The sequence below is a fragment of the Rousettus aegyptiacus genome, unplaced genomic scaffold, assembly GCF_014176215.1.
Source record: "Rousettus aegyptiacus isolate mRouAeg1 unplaced genomic scaffold, mRouAeg1.p scaffold_m13_p_1, whole genome shotgun sequence".
NCBI classification, from domain to species: Eukaryota; Metazoa; Chordata; class Mammalia; order Chiroptera; family Pteropodidae; genus Rousettus; species Rousettus aegyptiacus.
The window spans coordinates 98,555,703-98,576,174 of NW_023416284.1; the positions used below are offsets into that span (position 1 = coordinate 98,555,703).

General features: G+C 56.4%; 1 protein-coding gene across 4 annotated transcripts; it reads left to right on the forward strand.

Moving 5' to 3' along the window:
* Window positions 1-717: 717 nt before the first annotated feature.
* Window positions 718-16,848, forward strand: MDFI (MyoD family inhibitor). 4 transcript variants are annotated; one of them, XM_036217875.1, is made up of 5 exons: window positions 718-964; window positions 2,527-2,637; window positions 9,923-10,105; window positions 13,063-13,287; window positions 15,942-16,848. In XM_036217875.1, exons 2-5 carry the CDS (start codon window positions 2,538-2,540, stop codon window positions 16,196-16,198), a joined length of 765 nt encoding a protein of 254 aa, XP_036073768.1. In that variant the 5' UTR covers window positions 718-964; window positions 2,527-2,537; the 3' UTR covers window positions 16,199-16,848. The 4 variants fall into 4 exon arrangements, with proteins under 4 accessions (XP_036073768.1, XP_036073769.1, XP_015984265.2 ...); XM_036217876.1 differs by having other exon boundaries at window positions 721-964; window positions 2,527-2,613; XM_016128779.2 differs by lacking the exon at window positions 718-964 and adding an exon at window positions 2,199-2,382 and having other exon boundaries at window positions 2,527-2,613.
* Window positions 16,849-20,472: the final 3,624 nt, after the last annotated feature.

Here is a 20,472-nt window from a genome sequence, read left to right on the forward strand (position 1 = left end):
AATAATGAAATGATTGGGTTCCACATCGAGGACCCCAATGTTAATCCTTCCTAAAGCTCAGAGAGGTGAAGGAACTTCCCCGAGGAAACCCATGGGTAGTGCAGCTGAGGTCTAAACTGGAGACTCAGGCCAAGGCCCACCACCTGGCCATCACACCCTACCATGTTCTGTGGTGGAATATTGATTGTCATGGGTGTTGATTTTTTAAAACTTTTATTCAAGTGTAATCGTCACACAAAAATGCACATGTAGCTTAAATGTTCAGCGTGCTGAATTTTCACGAACTGAGCACACTTGTATAACCAGAATGTGGGATTAAATTTAAAGCATATTTTACATTTCCAACAAACCAGACATATTAGTAACGGGCCAGATTCAGAGGACTTTTTTGAGCTCAGCAGGAGACTTTGCACAGTAAGGCTTGGGAACTGGGCTGATTCAGAGTCTGGGGGCCCTGGATAGAGATTGAGAAAGGGACAGAGGAGTAGAGCTAAATTCTGTGGCTGAGGGGGGTGCTACACGCAAGAGAGGACCGAGAGAGGCGGCGGGGGCTCCCTTGGAGACAATATCCACCCCCCTTACCTCCCACCCCACCCTCGGAGGCGTGTGAGGCCCAGCCTTCAGGCCCAGGTAAGCCGGTAAGAATGCAGCAGTCGCTAAGCCCCGGCGCGGGTGCGTCCCGGTGACTCAGCCCTTGCCAGGAAGGGGGAGTCCACCCCGTTTCCAGAGCTCCCACACGGCAGCCTGATCGCTGCTGGCTCCCGGGGCACCAGGCCAGGTCCCCGCAGCAGGCAGCCCGGCCCCGGGAGCAAGACCTCCTCCTCCCGGTCTGGGGCTCCCTCTTTAAGCTGCAGCCACCTGGGCTCATCCCGGGGACACGGGCGCGTGTGGCGGGAGCGCCGCGGACGCCGTGGAGGCCACGGCAGTCCTGGCCACGACGGCGCCGCGAGGACTTTCGAGCGCAGTAAGTAGCTACTGCAGGGGGTGGGAGAGTCCCTCACTCGGATCCCCGCGTCCCAGCCCCCCACTTCCGCGGGACCAGGAGAACTGGCCTGGCGCCGTCGCCGCCTCCCTAATTGCTCACTGGCCCTCGTGGTGGGGAGCCCAGACAAGTCTACAAGGCGGCCCGGTCAAGTGTGGCCGAGACGCTGTCACCCCAGCGGGCGGCCCCACCCGAGGATCATCTCACAGACCCGCCCAGTCCCACCCGCCGGCCCGCAGGCTCCGTGCCCTCTCTCATGCTCGGGGACCGGGTCCCGGGGTTACGCCGCGGGTCCTTGAACCCCCTTGGGCTGCCTGGCGGCGGCTTCTTCCTATCCCCACGGCCCTGAGGAGGGACCCAACTCACAATTCCAGATGTGCCGCCCAGCTGTCCCCGCCTGCAAGGGCCCCTTCCCTTCTCTCTCCCCGCGCGCCCGCAATTTGGAAGGCCTCGGAGTCCAGTCTGGAGCCAAAAGGAGGGTTGAACTCGGAGCTCTCTTTGCCTCCAAAACTGGTTTTCTTACACGAATTCCCACGCACAGCTGGCAGGGGTTGAGGGGTTAGGGATGCTCGGGGCTGCTAGAGGACTCGGAAGGCTAGCTAGACACTAACCGGATTTCCCGGAGGAACAGCCTCTGGAGGGGTGGGCGCGACGTCTGTGAGCTCCAGACCTCGAGCACCCAGCTTAGGACCCCAAGCGGGACGGAGGAGGTGGGCAAAGGGTGCCTGAGGAAATGAATCACTCCTATCTTTGGGACGAGATTTGGGGGGCCACAATTATTCAGACGATTGACCAGAGAGATGGTTGTGTTCACAGTGCTCTCTCTCTCTCTCTCTCTCTTTCTCCTGGTTTTCCAAAAACTTTTGCAGAGTTTAAGACTAGCGCAGGAGAACGCCCAGCCCCCTCTGCAGCCCCTCCGGGCTCTGGGCCTGGAGGGTGGAGATTTGGGGAGACTGGGGCCCAGCTTTGTGAGCGCGGAGGAAACGCGCGGAGCCGGCTTCCTGTGGGGGCTCGGGCCGCGGCGCCCCGCGCACAGACGTGTCCGGCCCAGGCAGCTCCGAGCCCGGCGCTGGGGGCGGAGGGGAGGGACGCCGTGGGGGAGGGGGGGCGACGGAGAAGGCGAGGAGGGGGAGGAGAGGGGGTGGGTCAGAGAAGAGGGGAAGGGAGAGGCGAGCAGGGGAGGAGCGAGGGGGCTGGAGGGAGAAAGGGAAGAAGGAAGGGGGCGCGCGGCGTGAGCTGGCGCCGAAATGGGAGAATTGAGCGTGTGAGAGGGGAGGGGGTGCGGGGCGGGCACCAGGGAGCCGCGTGGCCCCTCCGCGGGGGCGCCCTGGCCTGGCGCGCATGGCAAGCCCCGCTCGGTGATCCCGGCGGGGTGAGAGAGGAGCGCACAGCTTGCACGAGTAAGTTAGTCGGTGGCCGCTCTAGAATCGAAGGAGGAGCGCGCCTGCGGCTGGATCACCCCTTGCCGGTCCCCCATTTCCCGCACGCGCGGGGTGGGGCGGGTGGGGAGGTCGGCCCCGCCCGCTGAGCCCTGTTTTCTCCAGGTTCCGAGCCGATGTCCCAGGTGAGTGGCCAGAGCCCCCCTCACTGCGATGCGTCCCATGAAGCCCCCAGCGCAGCACCGGGCCCAGGTAGGACCGGGAGTAGAGAGCACGGTAGGCGGCTTGGGGGTGGAAGGGTGTTAATTCTCCTCTTTTCTCCCTAAGACTCTAGGAAAAGTTTTCGGGGAACTTGAGTGGAGGTGGGGCGAGGGGGTCTGACTATCGCGGATCCGGACCAAGGAGAACCCAGGACTGGGGTGCTGGGGGCAGGGCCTTAACGCAGGCAGCTACTGTGCCAAGTTGGCTTCAGCTCCCCCCAACTCCCAGCACAACAGCACCAGACACACACACACCACAGTATCTGTCTGTCCGTCTGGGATTTGTGTCCCAACTGTTTCTGCCCAGTGTGTAAATATTTATGGGGGCCTCGGGAGGGGTTTAGGGTTGTCTGAGTCTATCCTTCCCTTCCCCCAACCCAGCGCCCAGCGCTTCCTGAAAACTTTTGTACGCTTAAAGCAGCCACAGGACCCGGCCCCTCCCCTCCTTGCCTGTCCACTTGCTCCCCTTCCTCCCCACCCCAGCCTGGCCAGTCCCCACTACTCTCTCGTGCGCGCGCTCTCTCTCTCTCTCTCTCTCTCTCTCTCTCTCTGGCCCACTCTGTCTCTCTGTCTCTCTATCTCTCTGTCTCTGTCTCTGTCTCTCTCTCTCTGTCTCTCTCTCTTCTCTCTCCCCTTCGTCCCCTCCCCTCCCATCTTTCCCCCAACTTATGGGGTCTGTAAGGTCCCCAGGATTCTTGAGGGAGCTTCCCTACTTTGGGAGTGTTTGTGACTCTCTTGAGGGTGGGCGTCCTGCAGGCCGTGGTTCTCAGTCCCCCTCACTGTGTAGATGTGAGCGGAGGCTCACAATGGAACGCAGAGTCAGAGACAAGTTGGGAACTTCTGGGGTTTGTTTAGGGGCAGAGGAGTGGGGTGCAGATCTATAGGCCCAGATTTCATGACTTTAATCCCAGCTCCAGGTGAATCTAATTTTTTTTGGCTTCCTTTCACCTACCCCGACTCTCTTTGTCCCCTCTTTGGGTATCTGAGTAATGAAGGTCTGGTGCTGGGCCTCTGACACTAACTCGCTGCATGGCTTTGGATGAGTTCCTCCCTCTCTCTGGCCTGGGTCTCCACATCCACCCTTATGGGCTTGTCTGCCTGTTTGGAGAGGCCTTTCTCAGCAACCCAGGTCTACCTGCTGAGGACACTGGCACCCTGGATGCCCAGGGTTGTAGAGGTGGTGGGGGGCCTCCCGCAGAGTGGAGACAAGTGGGAGATACCTGGCCAAGGCCAGCACATAGTGACACTGATGTGTCGCTGCGCATCCCCACTAACCCTCAGATTCTCTCCTCTCTGTGGGTGCCTGGAGCAGGGCCTTCTGGGGAATAAGCTCCTTCAGAAACTGGGCTCCTTCAATCTAGAGAGACCTAGAGGCAGGGGTCTGGGAAGGCTCTTTCTCCTCATCGTGGTACATTCTCCCCTCTACCTCTCTCCCCTCTCACGCCTCCTCTCTTTCTCAGCCTCTTGCTTCTCTTTCACCCTCTCATTTCCCTGCTTTCTTCCTCTGCTTATCCATTTTCTCTGCTCTCTGCTCCACTGCCTCTTTCCAAGATCCTCTCCCTTATGCAACCCATTCTCAGCCCCCACAAGGAGAGAGGGGGCTAGAAGTGCAGGGGACAAGAGCTAGGTGGGCCAGTGGGAGGGTTGAGCCCTGGGCTGTAACTTGAAGCCCCCCCCCCCCCAGTGAGCCCCCTCCCCAGCCTGGGCCAGACAATGTGGCTTTCATAACAGGAGGAGGCCTGGCTCTGCCGCCTTGGGAGAATGAGGCTGCTTCCCAGGAAGCCCAAACCGCAGGAGACCCAGCCAAAACCCCACAGACGCCTGAATCTGAGACCAGAATCCCCCACCCTCCCTGCCGAGCACTGACAGAACAGCAAGGCCACGGGCGGGCGGGTGCTGCCCCTGGGGACCCTGCTGGTAAGACAGCCAGGGAACAAGTCAACCCTTCCTTCCGCTGCTTAAGATGAAAACGGGGTGAAGGGGACTCGAGGCAGCTCTGGTTGAGGCAGGTGGCCAAGCCCCCACACCCTTGGCACCCCCAGTGTTATCTCCCCACCCACTCACAGGGACCTGGAGCCTGGCTCCCTAATCCACAGCAGATTTCTGCCCAGCACTGGGGCGTCACATTCCTGCTCTTGGTCTAAATTGAATTTCCTGGGGAATTGGAGCCTTCAGCCCTAAAATAAAACCAACCCGACCCAGCCTAACTGGCCAGCTCAGGCTCTCCAGTCCTCGGCCCGGTGGCCTGGGACTGTGACCAGTGTGACACAAGCCTGTATCAAGCAAGTCCACGTTCTTGCCTTCTTGGGGTTCGGAGGTGGGTGCCACTCTAATCCTCGTCCTCTCATTTCCTTTCCTTCCCTGACTTGGGACATTCCAAACTCCAGAGCTCAGTCCTCACCAGCAGACATTTGCTGAGCACCCACCATGGTACAGGGATGAGCATTGACGCCGCCCCAAGGGACTGAGCTAGGGAGGCTGCAGTCTGGTCCAGGAGCCAGGACTTCACTACCAAATTCTAATGAGCAAAAGGGCATGCTGTGTGCTAATTTCTCAGTAAGTGGGCCACTCAAAAGAGGGACTATTGGCTTAGGGGTCAGGGAAGGCTCTCTAGAGGAAGAGGTGAAGCCTGAGCTGTGTCTGTGTCTTGAAGGATGGGTGGATTTGGGGAGTGGGAGAAGGGATGGTAGAACCTTCTGGTCAAGAGGAGCAATATAAGCATGGGTGGATTGGTCAGAAGGCCCAGTGGTGGCCTGCGACCATCGAGAGCTCAGTCTGCCAGGAACACAGGATCCCTGTCATTGATTAGGTTGAAGATAAAGACGGAGGCCTTGACTGTCAGGCCAAGGGGAGAATATGGAGTCCCAGTCACCACTCTCTGATCAGATCAGATCCTGGCTCTCCTTCCAGAGATGGTCAGAGCTCCAAGGGAAAAGCCTAGATCCAGTGTCCACAAAGTCAGTGGAGATGGTTGGATGTAAGGGACCAGGCACTGGCGCTTCAGACCAAGGGCCCTGTGGGCACTTTCCAGGCTTGTAGTGGACCCATCCCATCTGGAGGCGGTCTCCCCACTCCTTCTCGGTCTAGGAGTCAGAGGGAGCCCACAGGGTACCTGCTCAAGTTGTGAGTCTCAGCCTTCCCTCTTGGGCTGTTGAATTTAAACATGATTTTCCACTCCCTTCCAGGGGTGTCTTTCCAAAACTCAGGGCATTGAACTCGGAACTTTATCCTGTGTTAGGGATAAAAGTGTGCCAAGGCAAAGGGCTGTCGCCTTTTTGTATTTCCCCCTTTGTAGATGGGGAGGGACCCTTGAGAGAGGTGCAGGGCTGGGGCTTCTGCTCAGAGACACCACCAGCATGTATGGCCCCCTGTGTGCATTATATACAGGTGGCCCTCTGGTCAGATGGAGCCGGTGTGCAGCTGGCCGAGAAGATGGCACCTCCAGGAGGACGAGAACACAACCAGGGTCCCCAGCCCCACCTCTGACCCCTTGGCAGGGGCCTTTATGTAGAATACAAATTGCACATACACACAGCGGCCCTTGGCCTTCGCCGGCCACCTTTCCCTCCAGCCCATCCATATTTCTACCCTCCTGGATATCCTCTGGGCATTTTTCCTCAGAGTTGTTCTCCTCTTGGTGGCTGGACAGCAGGGTCTTGTGTTCTCGAGAAGGAGAACTGGGCTCTTTTGGTCTCTCGATGGTTGAGCACTTGGGCTCTGCCTCTTCTCTGCCTTTTTGCTCCATGTGTTCCTGGCGAGAGCTGTTTCTTGGTCCAGTATCTTGGCACCAGGGACCTCTGGGCAGCATCTCATTCGCAGATCAGGTCTCCCTACTGCTTCTCACTTCTTCTTATTCTGCTTCCAGGTCTCTGGCACTCGGCACAGTTTCCTCTCCTGCCCTCAGCATTGCTCCCTCGGGTGGCTGCTGGGTCCCGTCTGCTGCCCCGCCCCCCCTGCTGACCCCAGGAGAGCTGGCCCTCTGTGTTTCCAGATAAAGATGACTGGTCTGAGTTCTCTTTCCTGGTTTCCTTCTGAGTTCTGATGCTCACCCTAGAATGGCAGGTTTCCTGCAATACAGGCCTCTTCGAGACTTAGTCTGTGCTGTCTGGAATCACCTGTTCTCACCAGATTTGAGGTCACCAGCTCTCTAGGTGACTATTAAGAGAGACTGCCTAGCGGGTGCTGGCACTGGGAGAGGAGGGCCGGGATGGAGGCCAGTCTCCCCAACCTTCTTTCTTGCCTTTTTCCCTCTTCAACCTTCGGGGCCCAGAGAGCTACGGTCTGGCTCCTTCTACTTCAGAACTGATGGGGTCACCCCTGTGTACCGCATGACCTCAGAAGGAAGCCTGTGAAGTGACCACAGGGCCCACCAGGCCCCAACTGTCGTTCTAGGTGTACCGGCCTCAACACCACGACGCGGCTGTCATTTCCCTTGTTCACACTGCAGCTGATGACGCTGGGGTCTTGGTTCCTGCTGCTCTTCTTAAAATCATCTTTCTCCCTTCCTTGCTAACTGATTGATTATACAAGACCCAATGTGGGCATTGTCTTCTCCAGGAAGGCTTCTAGACACACACACACACACACACACACACACACACACACACACACACGCCTTTCTTCTGTGCTTCCACGATTCCTAGAGCTGTCCCTACTGTCACTCTTGCCCTTTGGTATGTGTCACTGCTCCCTACCTCACCATGACAGAGAACTCTTGAGGCCGTTGCCTGTCTTTCTCATTTCGTCTACCCAGTGCTTGACATATTGTAGGTGCATTGTAGCTGCTTAATGTTAAACCAAATAGCACAAGAAGGTAGGGAGGGAGAGAGGGAAGGAGGGAGGGAGGAAAGGAAGAAAGGAAGGGAGGGAGGGAGGGAGGGAGGGAGGGAGGAAAGGAAGGAAGGGAGGGAGGGAGGGAAGGAGGAAAGAAGAGGAGGGACGACAGGTGGGTGGGTGGGTGGGTGGACAGCAGGGTTCATAAATGGCCCTTCAGGCCAGGGCATTGCTAAATATTTCATCTGTTCTCTAAAACCCTGAGGGATAAGCATCAGTAACCCCCATTTACACACAAGATAACCCAAGTCCTGGTAACTTGCCCAAGCTGGTATCTGGTGAAAACCAGGGCTTGGATCTTACAGCTCCTCATACAGGCTCTTTTCAGTGCACCACATGGGAGAGTCAGCTCTCCGGGTTCAGGGCCATGGGAAGATGCCTCTGGGCCAGAGGCTGGAGCTATGCAGGGCCCCCTCCCTTCCAAGGAATTAGGACCCAAGCCCAGAGCCTCTGACTTTATGTACCGCCTGGAGTCTTAGCCCTAAGAGTCTTGTCTGAGCTGCTGTAGACAGGGCTCAGGGTTAGGCGAGGTGCCGTCTAGCAGGCAGCACTGCCCCTCCCTGGGTGTCATCTTCACTCACCTGTTCCACCTTGTCCCAGCCTTGTGATCTTCCAAAAGACATTTGACTTTGCTCTCCTTAACCCAGGTAGTGATGGGAGCTCTCAGCAGGCTCAAAGAGTGGATGGGGCAAGAGGGAACCCCTCCCTGGCTCCTTGGAGCAGCTGAGGGCACCATGAGCGCTTCTCGACACATAACTCTGGTGTCCGCCAAGAGTCACAGCAGCCCCAGCCCCTCCCGCCTCCCAGCCCCAGCTCTTGTCTCCAGGCAGAGCCTGTGGTTTGCCCTGTGCAGGCCTGAGCACGTCTGCTCGGGCCTGCTGTTCTCCAAGCTACTCATCTTGGGCCTCTGGGGCCTCTGTCCCCCTGGCCATGGGAGACTAGGATCTTTGGAACAAGGAAGCCCAGGGCCCAGGGAAGCGGGGGAGCCCCTGGATCATCTCCTCCCTTCAGGACGCCCCCATCCTCCAGGCCTGTGTGCGCAGCCTGAATTGATCCTTGTAATTATCTCCCTTCTCCCCCCACCCCTGCCTCATTGGGAGACAGCTCAGACCCCCACATGGAAGCCCCTCTGTTCTGGTTGATCGGTTTCTAGTTCCAGAATGAGTCTTTGTCTCCCGATCCCTCGGTCCCTCTGCCTATGTCTCTCTCTTGGTCTCTGTGTGGTGCGTTCGCGCAGCTGTGGATCTTTTACTCTCTGGGTTTCATTGCCCTTTCTCTTCATCTTTCGTGACCTCCCTGTGGCACCCTCCTCCTTGTGCCTTTTTGGTCTCTGTGTCCCTGAGTCTCTTGTTTCTATGTCTTCCATACTCCCAATATGGCATGTGGAAAGCAGCCTCTTAAAGCCCCTTTTATTCTGACCGCACAACCTGGGGTCTAGTGAGAGGCTCAGGATGCACCCGTGCTTGCCCAGTCTGGCCCCGCGACCCCTTCCTTCGCCCTCCTGCTCTCCGCCCCACCTCAGGCCTCCCTATCCCCGGTGACTGAGGGTGTGGGAGCTGGCACCCCTTTATATTTTCATCCTCTATCTCCCATCCCCCTAACCTTTTTCCCCCGGGCCTAGGGGGCCCCGAGTCCTGCTGCCTCAGGAGCTGTGGGTTTGAGGCTGGCTCCGTTCCTTCCTTCCGCCCACCCCACCATGCACAGAGGGCTGAGCCAGTCACTGTAATTACATGTGGCTGCGGTCCACCTCTTCCCAGCCCTCTCAGGCCATCTCTCTGTCGCTCTTCCTGCTCATAGCCCCTCCACCTCAGGCCCATCCTTCTCCTCACGCCAGGTTTTCTCTGTCTCTTTCTCTTGCTATCATCCTCTCTCTGACCCAATTTCTCACTGTCTGTCTCCCTCTCGCTCTGCCTGCATCACGCTCCCTTCTCCTTCGCCTCTGTCTCTGACCCTGTCTTTATCTCTCTCTTCATCTCTGACTTTTACTCTATTGCTGAGTCTCCTCCTGTCCCAGGCTGTCTGTCACTGGGTTTCTGGGGCTCTCTCCTTCCATGCCCAATGTCCCGCCTTCTGAAGCTCTATCTCTCTTTGCTTCTACCTTTCATTATCCCTTTGATTCTTCCTCTCTCCCTGTCACTCTTGATGCCTGTCCCTATCTCTCCATCGCCGATCACCTGTCTGGTCTCTCCTGCTCTGTATTTCCGCCTCCTCTCCCCACTTCCCTGACACCGCACACATATGCGTGCACATATGTGCATAGGCACACACATGCACACATTCACACACCCTTGCTTGCTCACGTGTTGTGGTTTGGGAGCTTTCTATTTGGAGCCTGGCACTGTTGCCAGATGGAGTAAAGAAGCCAAGAATGAGGGCTCATGGCATTCCGGGCTGTGGGAAAGGGACCAGGGCTTGACAAGCGGGAGGGCACCAGAAAAATACACCTCGATCGTCTGCTTTTTCCCTAGCCCAGACTCCATCCCTCCTGCCTGGGCTGGAGGTAGGAACAGGATCCACTCACCCTACGGAGGCAGCGCTAGAGGAGGGCTCCCTGGAGGAGGTGGCACCCCCCATGCTCCAAGGCAATGGCCCTGGGGCCCCCCAGGCCTCGGACAGCACTGACCTCGATGTCCCCACAGAAGCTGTGACACGTGAGTCCTAGGAAGCCAGGGGATTAGGGTGGCAACATATATGGATTGCGCTAGGGAATTCAATCCAGATGGTCTGGCAAAAATGCAGTGGGGACCCATGGGAGCCTAGCATGGGGCCAGGACCTTGAGGTGTGGCCAGTGGAAAGGTATAAGGTGTAAGAAGACTATCTCTACGTACAAAAGGATCAGTATAAAATTAGTTCAAAACGAGTGTACACAGGCTCCAGACAATATGGCTCAGGACAAGAGAGCGTGAGGATGTATGGCAAGAGCACCTGTACTTCAGGAAGAGAGCAGGGAGCTGGGGGCCGGCAGCCAGAGCCCAGTGCAGCACCATCCTTCAGGGTTTTAAGGGCAAAAGGAAGGAAAGACGCCCCCCATTGATCTGGGGAGAAAGGAGCAAAATCCAGCTCCATTCCCAGGCTCAGCTCAAGCTTTCCAAGGAGGTCCTGAGAAGGAGAGGATTTTCCACCCTGACCCTCATAAGTAGGGGAAGGGGTAGCCAGAACTGTTTTGTAATTACTAAGAAGATTTCCCAAATTTAGAGACACATTTGAATTTTCCGACTTTCTTTCCTTGAAAGAGCCCATGTGCTCTCCGAATCAGCCTGCAGTGAGGTAGCAGGCTAGCTACTGCCGGGCCCGTTTTGCAGACAAAGAAACTGAGACACAGAGAGCTGCTCAGCCTGGACATAGCTGGAGGACTCAGGTGTCCCGAGCCAGTGCTCTTTCCTATGCCTGCCTGCCTAGCTGGGCTACTGAGTGGGAAGCCAACTTCAGACAGAGCATCTGGGGCGAAGTTGGACTCCCTGGGAGTCAGGGTTACTAAATCCTGCTAGCACACTGCCCCCAGCCGCCTCTGGACACGCCCATTAGCAGAATTGAGAGAAAGAGGTCAGCACCGTAGCCACGGAGGAGGGGGCCTGGGTGGGAGCTGGACAGACACTCTTGTGTCTATGGGCTCTGAATGTTTGCTCTGTGACTCAGCCCTCATGGCCACCCCACAGCTATGGCCACAGGCAAGCTCTGTGTCTGCCCACACCCCCTAGGGCCCTCAGCTCACCACACATGCCCGCCCTCTGGTCACTGTGCCCAGGTTTAGGCAAGAGGGCAGGGGGCACCAAAGCTGGCCAAGGATTCAGCCCAGTCACCCCCATGGGGCCAAAAGGTGGGGGCATGATGATTCAGGCCTGGCCACTTCCCATGGCCTTAACCCTGTTTACCCAGATGCAGGCACCAGCCACACCTCTCCCAGCGTGGAGCCTCTCCAAAGTCCTGTCTCCATCCTCCCCCTGACTCCGCACCTTGTCCTCCACCCCTTTCTCCCAGTCTCCATCCTCTCCCCATTCACTTCCTGGCTGTGGAATCTTTGGCAGGATTTATCCTCTTTGGGCTTCAGTTTTTCATCTGTGAAATGGGGTTAACAATAGATCTATCGTGATACTTAAAGGAGTCACTACATGTAAAGCTCTTATTGCTGTGTCTGGCACCTAGTAACAGCTCAGAACATGTAAACTACTGGTTATAAGCATAGTGACTATTGTGATAATAGCAGCTTGTCTCCCAGCCTCTGCCCCCTCCTCACCCTCTGTACCCTGAGCCCCAGTTGGTCCACCTCTGACACTTACTAGCTGTGTGACCTTGGACAAGTCACTATACCTCTCTGGGACTAAATTTCCTCATCTATAAAAGGAGAGTACAGCCCTGTAGAGATACTGAGAAGGTCCAGCGAAAGGATAACTGCCATGTTAAGGGCTATGAATAGTAGCTGGCATGCAGTAAGTGCTCAGTGGCATGACTGCTACTTTTACTAGAAGGCCCAACGCCCTCAGGCACACATGGGAACAAGGCCACTGTCCCCTCTCCTCAGCCTCCACCCTTCCATCTCCTCCCACCACAGTTCAAATACAGAGGCCAGGCCTGGGGGGAGTTGCAGGTCCAGACCCCGGTGCTAGAGAGATGGACATGACTAAGGTTTACAAAGGTCCTTAGGACCCGAGGGTCCTGCCCAGGAGTGCCCAGGTTCTGCCCTGAGCAGCTGAGGGTCCCAGAGCTCTTCGTGTCCCCTTCTTAGTCCTCTAACACACACACACACACACACACACACACACACACACACACACACGCTCTCATGTCGTGAGAACAGAACTATGCCTTTCAGGTGAGCAAACCTGGGTGAGGTAAGGGAAAGAACTGGGTATTCTGGGAGATCTCCATGGCCAGCTTTCCTGCACCCCACTGATAAAGGTAAAGTCTGGTCTCAGCCTGGGATGGGCACTCGGGTGTTCCTGGCCTCAGGGGTCTTCCAGCTGGCCTCCATTTTCCCATCTTCTCTTCAGACCCTTTAGCAAACTCCTGCTAGTCACACCGTAGAGGCCAATGGGGCAGGGCAGTGGAGGAGCAGGAGATAGAGGGGCTGCTGTGAGGAGCCCCAGGATTCCAGAGCCAGGCGTTCATCTCCAAACAGATGTTTCTAATAACTCACCCAGCACACCAAGGGCAAAAACAGCTGGGGGCTTGGCAGAGGCCGAGATGAAGGTTAACTGTTTCACCACTGTCTTCTGCCACCCAGCCAAACTGTCCCTGTCCCTCCACCCCCAACTGCCATCACTTTTGCCAAAATCCCAGGATCCCAAGAGCAGGAGAATGGATTTCATGTGGGGCACGAAGGTAGGGTCCAGGGCTCTGAGCCCCTCCCCTTGCTTTGCATCTTCGTCTTTTCTGGAGTGAGCACTGGCCCGGGAGTCAGGAGCCAGGCTCAATTTGCTATTTCATGGTGTGCCTCTAGGCAAGTCAGTTCTGCTTTCTGGGCCTCAGTTTCTCCATATGCAAGATACAAGTCCATCTGGGTGACCTGTGGTACATGTAAGAACAAAGCAAGCAGGAGTAGAGCAGAGCTCTGGGAGGCTGGGCAGCCCCCCACCTTGCTTCCATTCCCCTTTCTCCTTGTCTCTCCAGGCCAGCCTCAGGGGAACCCCTTGGGCTACACCCCACTACTGGCGAATGGCTCTGGCCACTCTTCAGAGCTGAGCAGCGCCAGGCGCTCGGGGAATGGTGCCCTGGGTGGCCCCAAGGCCCACCGGAAGTTGCAATCACACCCATCTCTTGCCAGCCAGGGCAGCAAGAAAAGCAAGGGCAGCACCAAATCGGCTGCCTCCCAGATCCCTCTCCAGGCACAGGAAGGTAAGTACCCCACTGATCCCTAGGAGGGGCCTCCAAAGCCAGGTTCCTCAAGGCAGGATGCAGGGACCAGCAGCAGCATCTTCACCAGGTTTTTGGCTACAAGTACAGCATCAGCCCGATGCCAGGCCCACAACATCTGCACCTCCAGGTGGGTCAGGAGCCTGCTTTTAACAAGCTCTCCAGGAAATCTGATGCAAGACTCAAATCAGAGAACCTTGTAGAGATTGTTGGGTAAACTGAGACACATTTGCGTTCTCAAGGCCAACCCTTCCCACCCCTGCTCTCCCAGAGTTGATGTAACAAGTAATGGAGCCATCTGGGCTGATCCAGTTCCTGGAAACAAGTTTTCCTCAAGGAGTGGACCATCTGTTTAGTGAGAGCAGAACACCTAGCAGAATAAAATGATGCACCATCAGATGCTCAGTTGGAGGTGGGCCAGGGGCTGCAAGGTGCAGTGGGAGGTCAGAGGACCCAGATACACCAGTCCCTGCAACACAGAGGTCCTCTGCAGGGTCACACTGGGCAGCCAGCTCCCCCTTCCCCACCGGGCATCAATTCAGCATGGGAGCCAGCTCCCTTAGCTCAGTGGTGTTTGACCTTAACCCCAGAATTTTTAAGTGATTGCTGTTCATATTGAGGGACTCTGGCTGGTCATCTGCAAACAGGATTCAGTGTACACATTTGTACATAGCGTATTCATAAACCTTCCCACCCTGTAGAGCAGATTCTGCCCAACAATTTAATTGATGAAAGAGGTACTCATTCTTTTTTAAAGTATACTGGGCATCTGCTATGAGCCAAGCACTGTGATGTGTCCTGGGTACCCAGTCCATGGCCTCACAAAGCTCTCAAGAGAGACACAACAGGTAATCACCATATGGTGTGATAAATACAGTGATGAAGTCGCACACACGTGGGGATTATGAGAACCCTCTCTAGCTGAGCAAGCTGGAGAGGAGAGCCTAGGAAGGCTCTGGAGGAGTCTGAGCAAGCCTTAAAGCTTGAGTAGGAGGATCTAGCTTGTGGGGGAAGGGAGCATTATTAGCACAGCATTGAGAAATGGCTGGTGTGGCTAGATTACCTAGTTCAAGGTGAGGAATGGTAGAAAATGGGAGTCCAGGCAGGCTGGAGCTCAGGGGGTTGGGGTGCCTTGTAAACCTTGCTGTGGACCTAGACTTTATCTGGAAGGCAACGGGGAGCCATCGAAGGGTTTTAAACAAGGCAGTGACCTCATCAGGTTAGCATTGGAAGAGCACTTTCTTAATCATTTGTGGATAGATTGCAGGGGTTGCTTGCAGCTGTGCGAGACCCCACTCCCCGCCCCCCGCCGCCCACACGGGAAAGGGGTGGGCAAGTCAGACCCTCTCCGTGGCAATGTGAGACTGTCACAGGACCAGCCTGTGCCAGGGGCCTACCTAGTCAGGGAAACGGGACACTCCGCCCCACGGCCTGGCCCCCGGGAGGGGTGCTGGCTCAGCACACTAGCAGCACACTGAGCGCTTTCAGGCATGGATTCCAGAGCCAGTTTTTCTGGGTTCAGTTCCCAGCTCTACCACTTACCAGTGCTGAGTGCCCAAGGGGGAGCTCATGCATTAAGTCACTTACCATCTATCTATTTACTCGGCACCTACAATGTGCGGAGCACTCTTCTAGGGACTTGTAACATATCAGTGACCAAAACAGACAAAGATGCCTGCCCTTTCGGAGCTTACATTTTAGTAGGAAGAAAAAGCTGTGTAGTGCAGTGGAAGGTGATGAGTCCTATGGAGGACCGGCAAAGCAGACCAGGGCAAAGGGATGGGGGTGCTGGGGTGGGGTGGACAAGTTGTGGTATTAAAGAGGGTGACATCTGGGCAGTGAAGGAGGAGAGGGAGTGAGAGGAGCATTCATCTGGGGCAAGAGCATTCCGGGTTGCGGGGGGAGGGGGTCGGGGATCAGGAACATGACCAGGAGCAGCCAGCGTGGCCACAGCAATGATCCGGGGGACAGAGTACAGAAGGAGGCCAGATCACGGGGGGCCTTAGGGGCCACTGTGAGCTCTTCATCTTTTACTTCTAGTGAGGTGGAAACCCCTGGAGGGTTCCGAGCACAGCAGAGACAGAATCCCACCGAAGTTTTTCAAGGGGCCCACTGTGTGAGAAGTAGATTCAGGGAGAGGGAGTCACCCGTTGTTGGTGGGAGGCCAGTGAGGAGGCCTTGGCAGAGATGAGCAGAGTGGTAGGATTCCGGGTATGTTTTAAAGGGACTCCAGTTTCTTCATCTGTAAAGTGGGTGCTAATGGCGGCCCCTCCTCATGGAATTGTTGCAAGTTTAAATGAGTTCAGTTCATGCCCAGCGCTTAGAACAGTGCCTGGAACTTGTACGTTTGTGAAATAATTGACTAAGGGGGGTTAAGAGCAGGGATTCAGAATCCAGACCGCCTGGGCCAAACCGTTGCTCTAAGCTTACCCGGTAGGTGTCTGTGTGTGCAAGTCACTTTCTGTGCCTGGGGGCTCCTCACAGCCCCCACTTAATGGAGCTGCCAGAGGGGTACATGAGCTTGACTGCTGCCGGGCAGTGAGCACTCAGTGAACCCGCCTGTCAGTCCCGCTGTGGCTGGGTCCCCTGCCCCTGGCCGTGCCACCCACCTTCTCCACCCCGCCCTCCCACCGCAGACTGCTGCGTCCACTGCATCCTGTCCTGCCTGTTCTGCGAGTTCCTGACGCTGTGCAACATTGTCCTGGACTGCGCCACCTGCGGCTCCTGCAGCTCTGAGGACTCGTGCCTCTGCTGCTGCTGCTGCGGCTCCGGCGAGTGCGCCGACTGCGACCTGCCCTGCGACCTGGACTGCGGCATCCTGGACGCCTGCTGCGAGTCTGCCGACTGCCTGGAGATCTGCATGGAGTGCTGTGGGCTCTGCTTCTCCTCCTGACCCGCCGAGCTCCCAGCAGTGTCACCCCCGGGGGGAGGGGGATGGCCCCAGGACTGTCATGCAAAGCTCGATCGGCCCCCTCCCCTGGTCCTGTCTCCCCCACCCAGTGCCCTCTCAGAACCCCAGCCCAGTGAGAAGAGGGCACACTCCGGAGGCCACAGTCACAAAAGCTGGGTCCACTACAGAGAGCTTGTCCTCCTGCTGGCTACTAGGGACAGATGGCACCCAGGACCTTGCTGGGGAGGGCTAGGGTGGGAACTGCCCCTGGACCAGCTGCCAGGGCTGCAGAACACTGTGAAAGTTGGGGGAGGCGGCAGGAACACGGGGAGGCAGGGGTGGGCGGGGCTGTGTGCTTCTCTACCTCTCACTGCTCCAGGTGCCCGCCTCCCGCTGCCGCCCCAGGCTTAAAGGACAGCAAAATGTGAAAAGAGACACCCCACCCTGCCCTCAGCCAAGCCCCTCCCCAGTCTCCTTTCCTGGGTTCTTGTCAGGGCCCGACCCATACAGTGACCCGAGCAGACAGGGCTGGGCTTGGACCTGGGGCCGGGTGGAGGGAGAACGATATAGAAAAGACTGGAAGGAGACAGAGGGAAAGGGGGGAGGGTCTGTTCTATTTGTTGCTGTAAATAAAGGTATTTGTTCATCTCGGATTTCCTCAGCACTCGTGAGTAACGTCCATGGGCCACGACACTCAAAAGCAAACACTCCCCACGACCCTCCTACAAAGCACCTGAACGGATGCCCTCTGGGGCCCCTTCCCTCCCCAGTTCATGCTCCCTGCTAAGGAAAGGAAGGAAGGCGGCTACCAACTCCCCACCATTATTTCCCTCTTCCTGCCAAAGGGAAAGGAAACCCAGAAAAGCAAGAGTTAACCTTTGGCATGGAATTAATTAACAACAGATGTGTTCAGGTTTTGATTAATTAATCTCCTGCTGACTCCAACATCTTGAAGCCCTTCCCGTGATGACTCCAAGGTGCGGGGCGGTGCCTATGTCAGTGGCAGAGGCAGAGCCATGCCTGGAGAGGGGCACCCTAGGCCTGGCACAGCCTGGGCTTGCTCCTCCGCTACACTGGGAGGCGGGTATGGCTTGAGTACGGGGTCACAAGGGCCAACTTCGGTCTTTCCAGACTGCCAGGGGGCTTGGGAAAGAAGAAACCAGGAGGACTGGCAGGAGTCTCAGAGGCCATGTGTCTAGCGCCCTTGATGTGCAGGAGGAGGGGCAGACCTGAGCTTGGCAGGGCTCCCCTAGGGAGAGTATATGCTGACAGTTGGGTAGGCTAGCTGGACTGAGCCCCTCCCCCCATCCTGGACTTGGAGGAAGCCAGAGGGATCCAGATGAGTGAGAGGACTCCTCGTGGTCAGACTTGGATTATCCAGAGGAGAAGATATGGCTGAAGAAGGCCTTGAAAAGTGGAGACCTCATGGGAAATTGGTAAAGTCTGGAGTGGTCTGGAGGGATTCCAGAGGGAAGGAGGGAGCTCAGAAAAAGGGCCAAATGAAATCTGAACTCTCTTAAAGAATGTCATAGGAGGGAGCAGCCCATGGCCTTTGCAGTGGGCTGCAGTTGCAGCAGGAGGTAATATGAGATGGTGAGAGGGACAGCCTGCCCCCCTCCCCTGGCCTTCACACACACACACACACACACACACACACGTGCGCGCGCGCACACACACGAACACAGGACTCACTTTGCTAACATCAAGGTTCTCTGCCCTCTAAGACCACATAGGAAACCCTAGACACAGAAAGGAAGTGACCTGCTCAGGGTCACATAGTCAGGATCAAAGCTGGGAAAGAAGTCCCGTTTTCTCGACCCCTCAATATTCATTTATTTATCTGTTTATCTCAAATTTTTGCTCAGTTATTGCATGCCCAAGGTACAAAAATTTCAAAAGCCTAATCTGTGCATATACGAGCATTTACGTGTATTAGTTTCCAGTTTTTTTAAACAAGAATGTCAAACTCCTATACACATAATCTTGTACCGTTTTTGTCACTTGATCATTTGTCTTGGGGATCTTTCTTTTCTGTAGTTTCACTAAAGGGTGAACCACAGTCCAGTTACCCTGCTCCAGCTTAGTCCTTTCCATTTATTTCTCTGTTACCAACGAGGTTGCGTGAACATGTTTGCATGAAGGCGCTCTATTGAGAATATTCCCGAGAGTTTGATTGCTGGGCCTCAGGGTGTATGCATTTGTGACTCTGACAGGACTGCCCAGTTGCCCTCCATGAGGGTGCGCCAGTCTGTTCCTGTGGCCCTCGGGGAGCATCCACTTCTGGCATGACCTCAGGTCTTCTTCCCCAAGGCTGGTGTCTGAGGGACATTAAGGAGGCTGGAGGCCCGGGATGGGGGGTGGGAGTGCTCCTGACCAACCCAGGGTCTGGTCCAGGTGGGCAGGAAGGCCCCCTCCCTGGCCCTCTCCCCTCTGTGGGGACCATGGCAGGAAGAGGCGCCTCTGCAATCCAAATAGCGATTTCCTGCTACAGGCTCCAGGCAGGCTGTTTTCTTTAGGACAGTGGCTGAAACCTGAGAGGCTGAGCTGGGTGGGGGCGGGACAGGGGAAGGATTTAGCCTGCCTCCCCCCAGTAGACACACACACACACACACACACACACACACACACACACACACACACACTTTCTGTCTCTCCCTCTCTCTCTCTCTCTCACACAGACTCTCCTTACAATCACAAACTCACATAGATTCCACAGTCACACACACACACACACACACACACACACACACACATACACATACACATACATGCACCCACACACCTTACATTTCAGCGTCTGCAACCACCACTAGCCCTGGGGAGCCAGGGCTGTGCTTCTGAGCTCTATGTCCACTCCTCCTCACCCCAGGTAGCCCTCATCCCTGGTGGGAAGCAGACGGTACTTGTCTTACAGGCCACTAGTCCACTGAACCCTGCTCAGATACCCTTCTAGGACAAGCCCTAGTTCTACACGCTTCCCCTCCACTCCATGGCCATTCCCTGTTGGCTCCCAATATCTGCTCTCCAACCAGCTGGTCAGATCCAGTTGTCCGTTCCAGCCCCGGTTCTGCCATGGCCCCAGGGAAGGCCCTTTCACTCTCTGGGCCTCAGTTTCCTTCTGTGTACAATGGAACAGCAGTGAGACTGGGAAATCTACTGGTGACCGTGCTGCCCAGGGAAATAACCTGCTGCTTTGGTTTTTCTTGACCTGTGGAGCAGCAGGCCAGCCTCTTTGCCACGACTTCTTGAGGCGCCACCCTCATGCCTAACCCAGGATATGCATAAATTACCACACTTGTGGGAGGAGAAGGTGGTGAGGCCAAGTTAAGTCGTCCCTGGCCACGACTGCCCATGACCACTGTATGATCTTGTGCACAAAACCCAAGAAATTTAGCCCCGTGACCAAGCAAGTAGCTGAGCCAGAAGCTGGCTTGTGAGGGGAAAAGTGGTCAGCCTGCCCCTCCACATCTACAGCCTCCATCGGCTTCTGCCTGTTTTTGGCACAGTTTGTTGACATTTCCTGTGCTCATACCCAGAGCTGGGCAAACAGAGCTTCAGGCTCCACCACACCCATGGCTCCCGAGCTGCCAGGACAGGACCCCTTTAAACAGGCCCAGGACTGGATTGCCTGCAACTGGTCAAGCCCTGAGGGCTTGGCCACTTGCCCTGGGGAGACAAGGCAGCAGTAGGGGACTGAGGACTGCTCCCCTGGCCCTCAGGATAGTTGCTGCAGATGTGGGAAAGCAGCTTGGGAGCTCCCAGGGCTGGCCCCCTGCATAGGAAGGGAGGGGATTGGGGGGAGAAGTAGGGCAGGAGTCTCAGTCCACACAGGGGGCAGCAGAGGAGACCGAGATTGCAGATCTGACCCCTCGTCGCCACTGAGTTTATGTTCCTTTCCACATTTCGACTTTCCCAGGCTAAGGAGACACAGGCCGGGATGCTCCCTGTGTCCACGGTCCTCCTGTTCCCCCAGTCATCCCCTCACTCTCCACCTCCTCCCAGCCTTCCTTGCTCCTCACCTGCTTTTACTACCTTCCCTTAACCCTATACCCTATGATTCCTGCCACCTCCGGGGGTACCTCTCTCTGGGTTACAGACTCATTCCTTGGTACCACAGACAAGTGAGGGGATGGGGTAAGGGGATGTAGTCACACGCTGTGTCTACCTGGCATTGCTCAGTTTTGCCACCTGGGAGCTGGGGGAGGGGCGTGGGTCCAGGTCAGGCACGAAGGCTCATCCCTGGGCTAGTCACCGTGTCAGGGGACTGAAGGCTATGA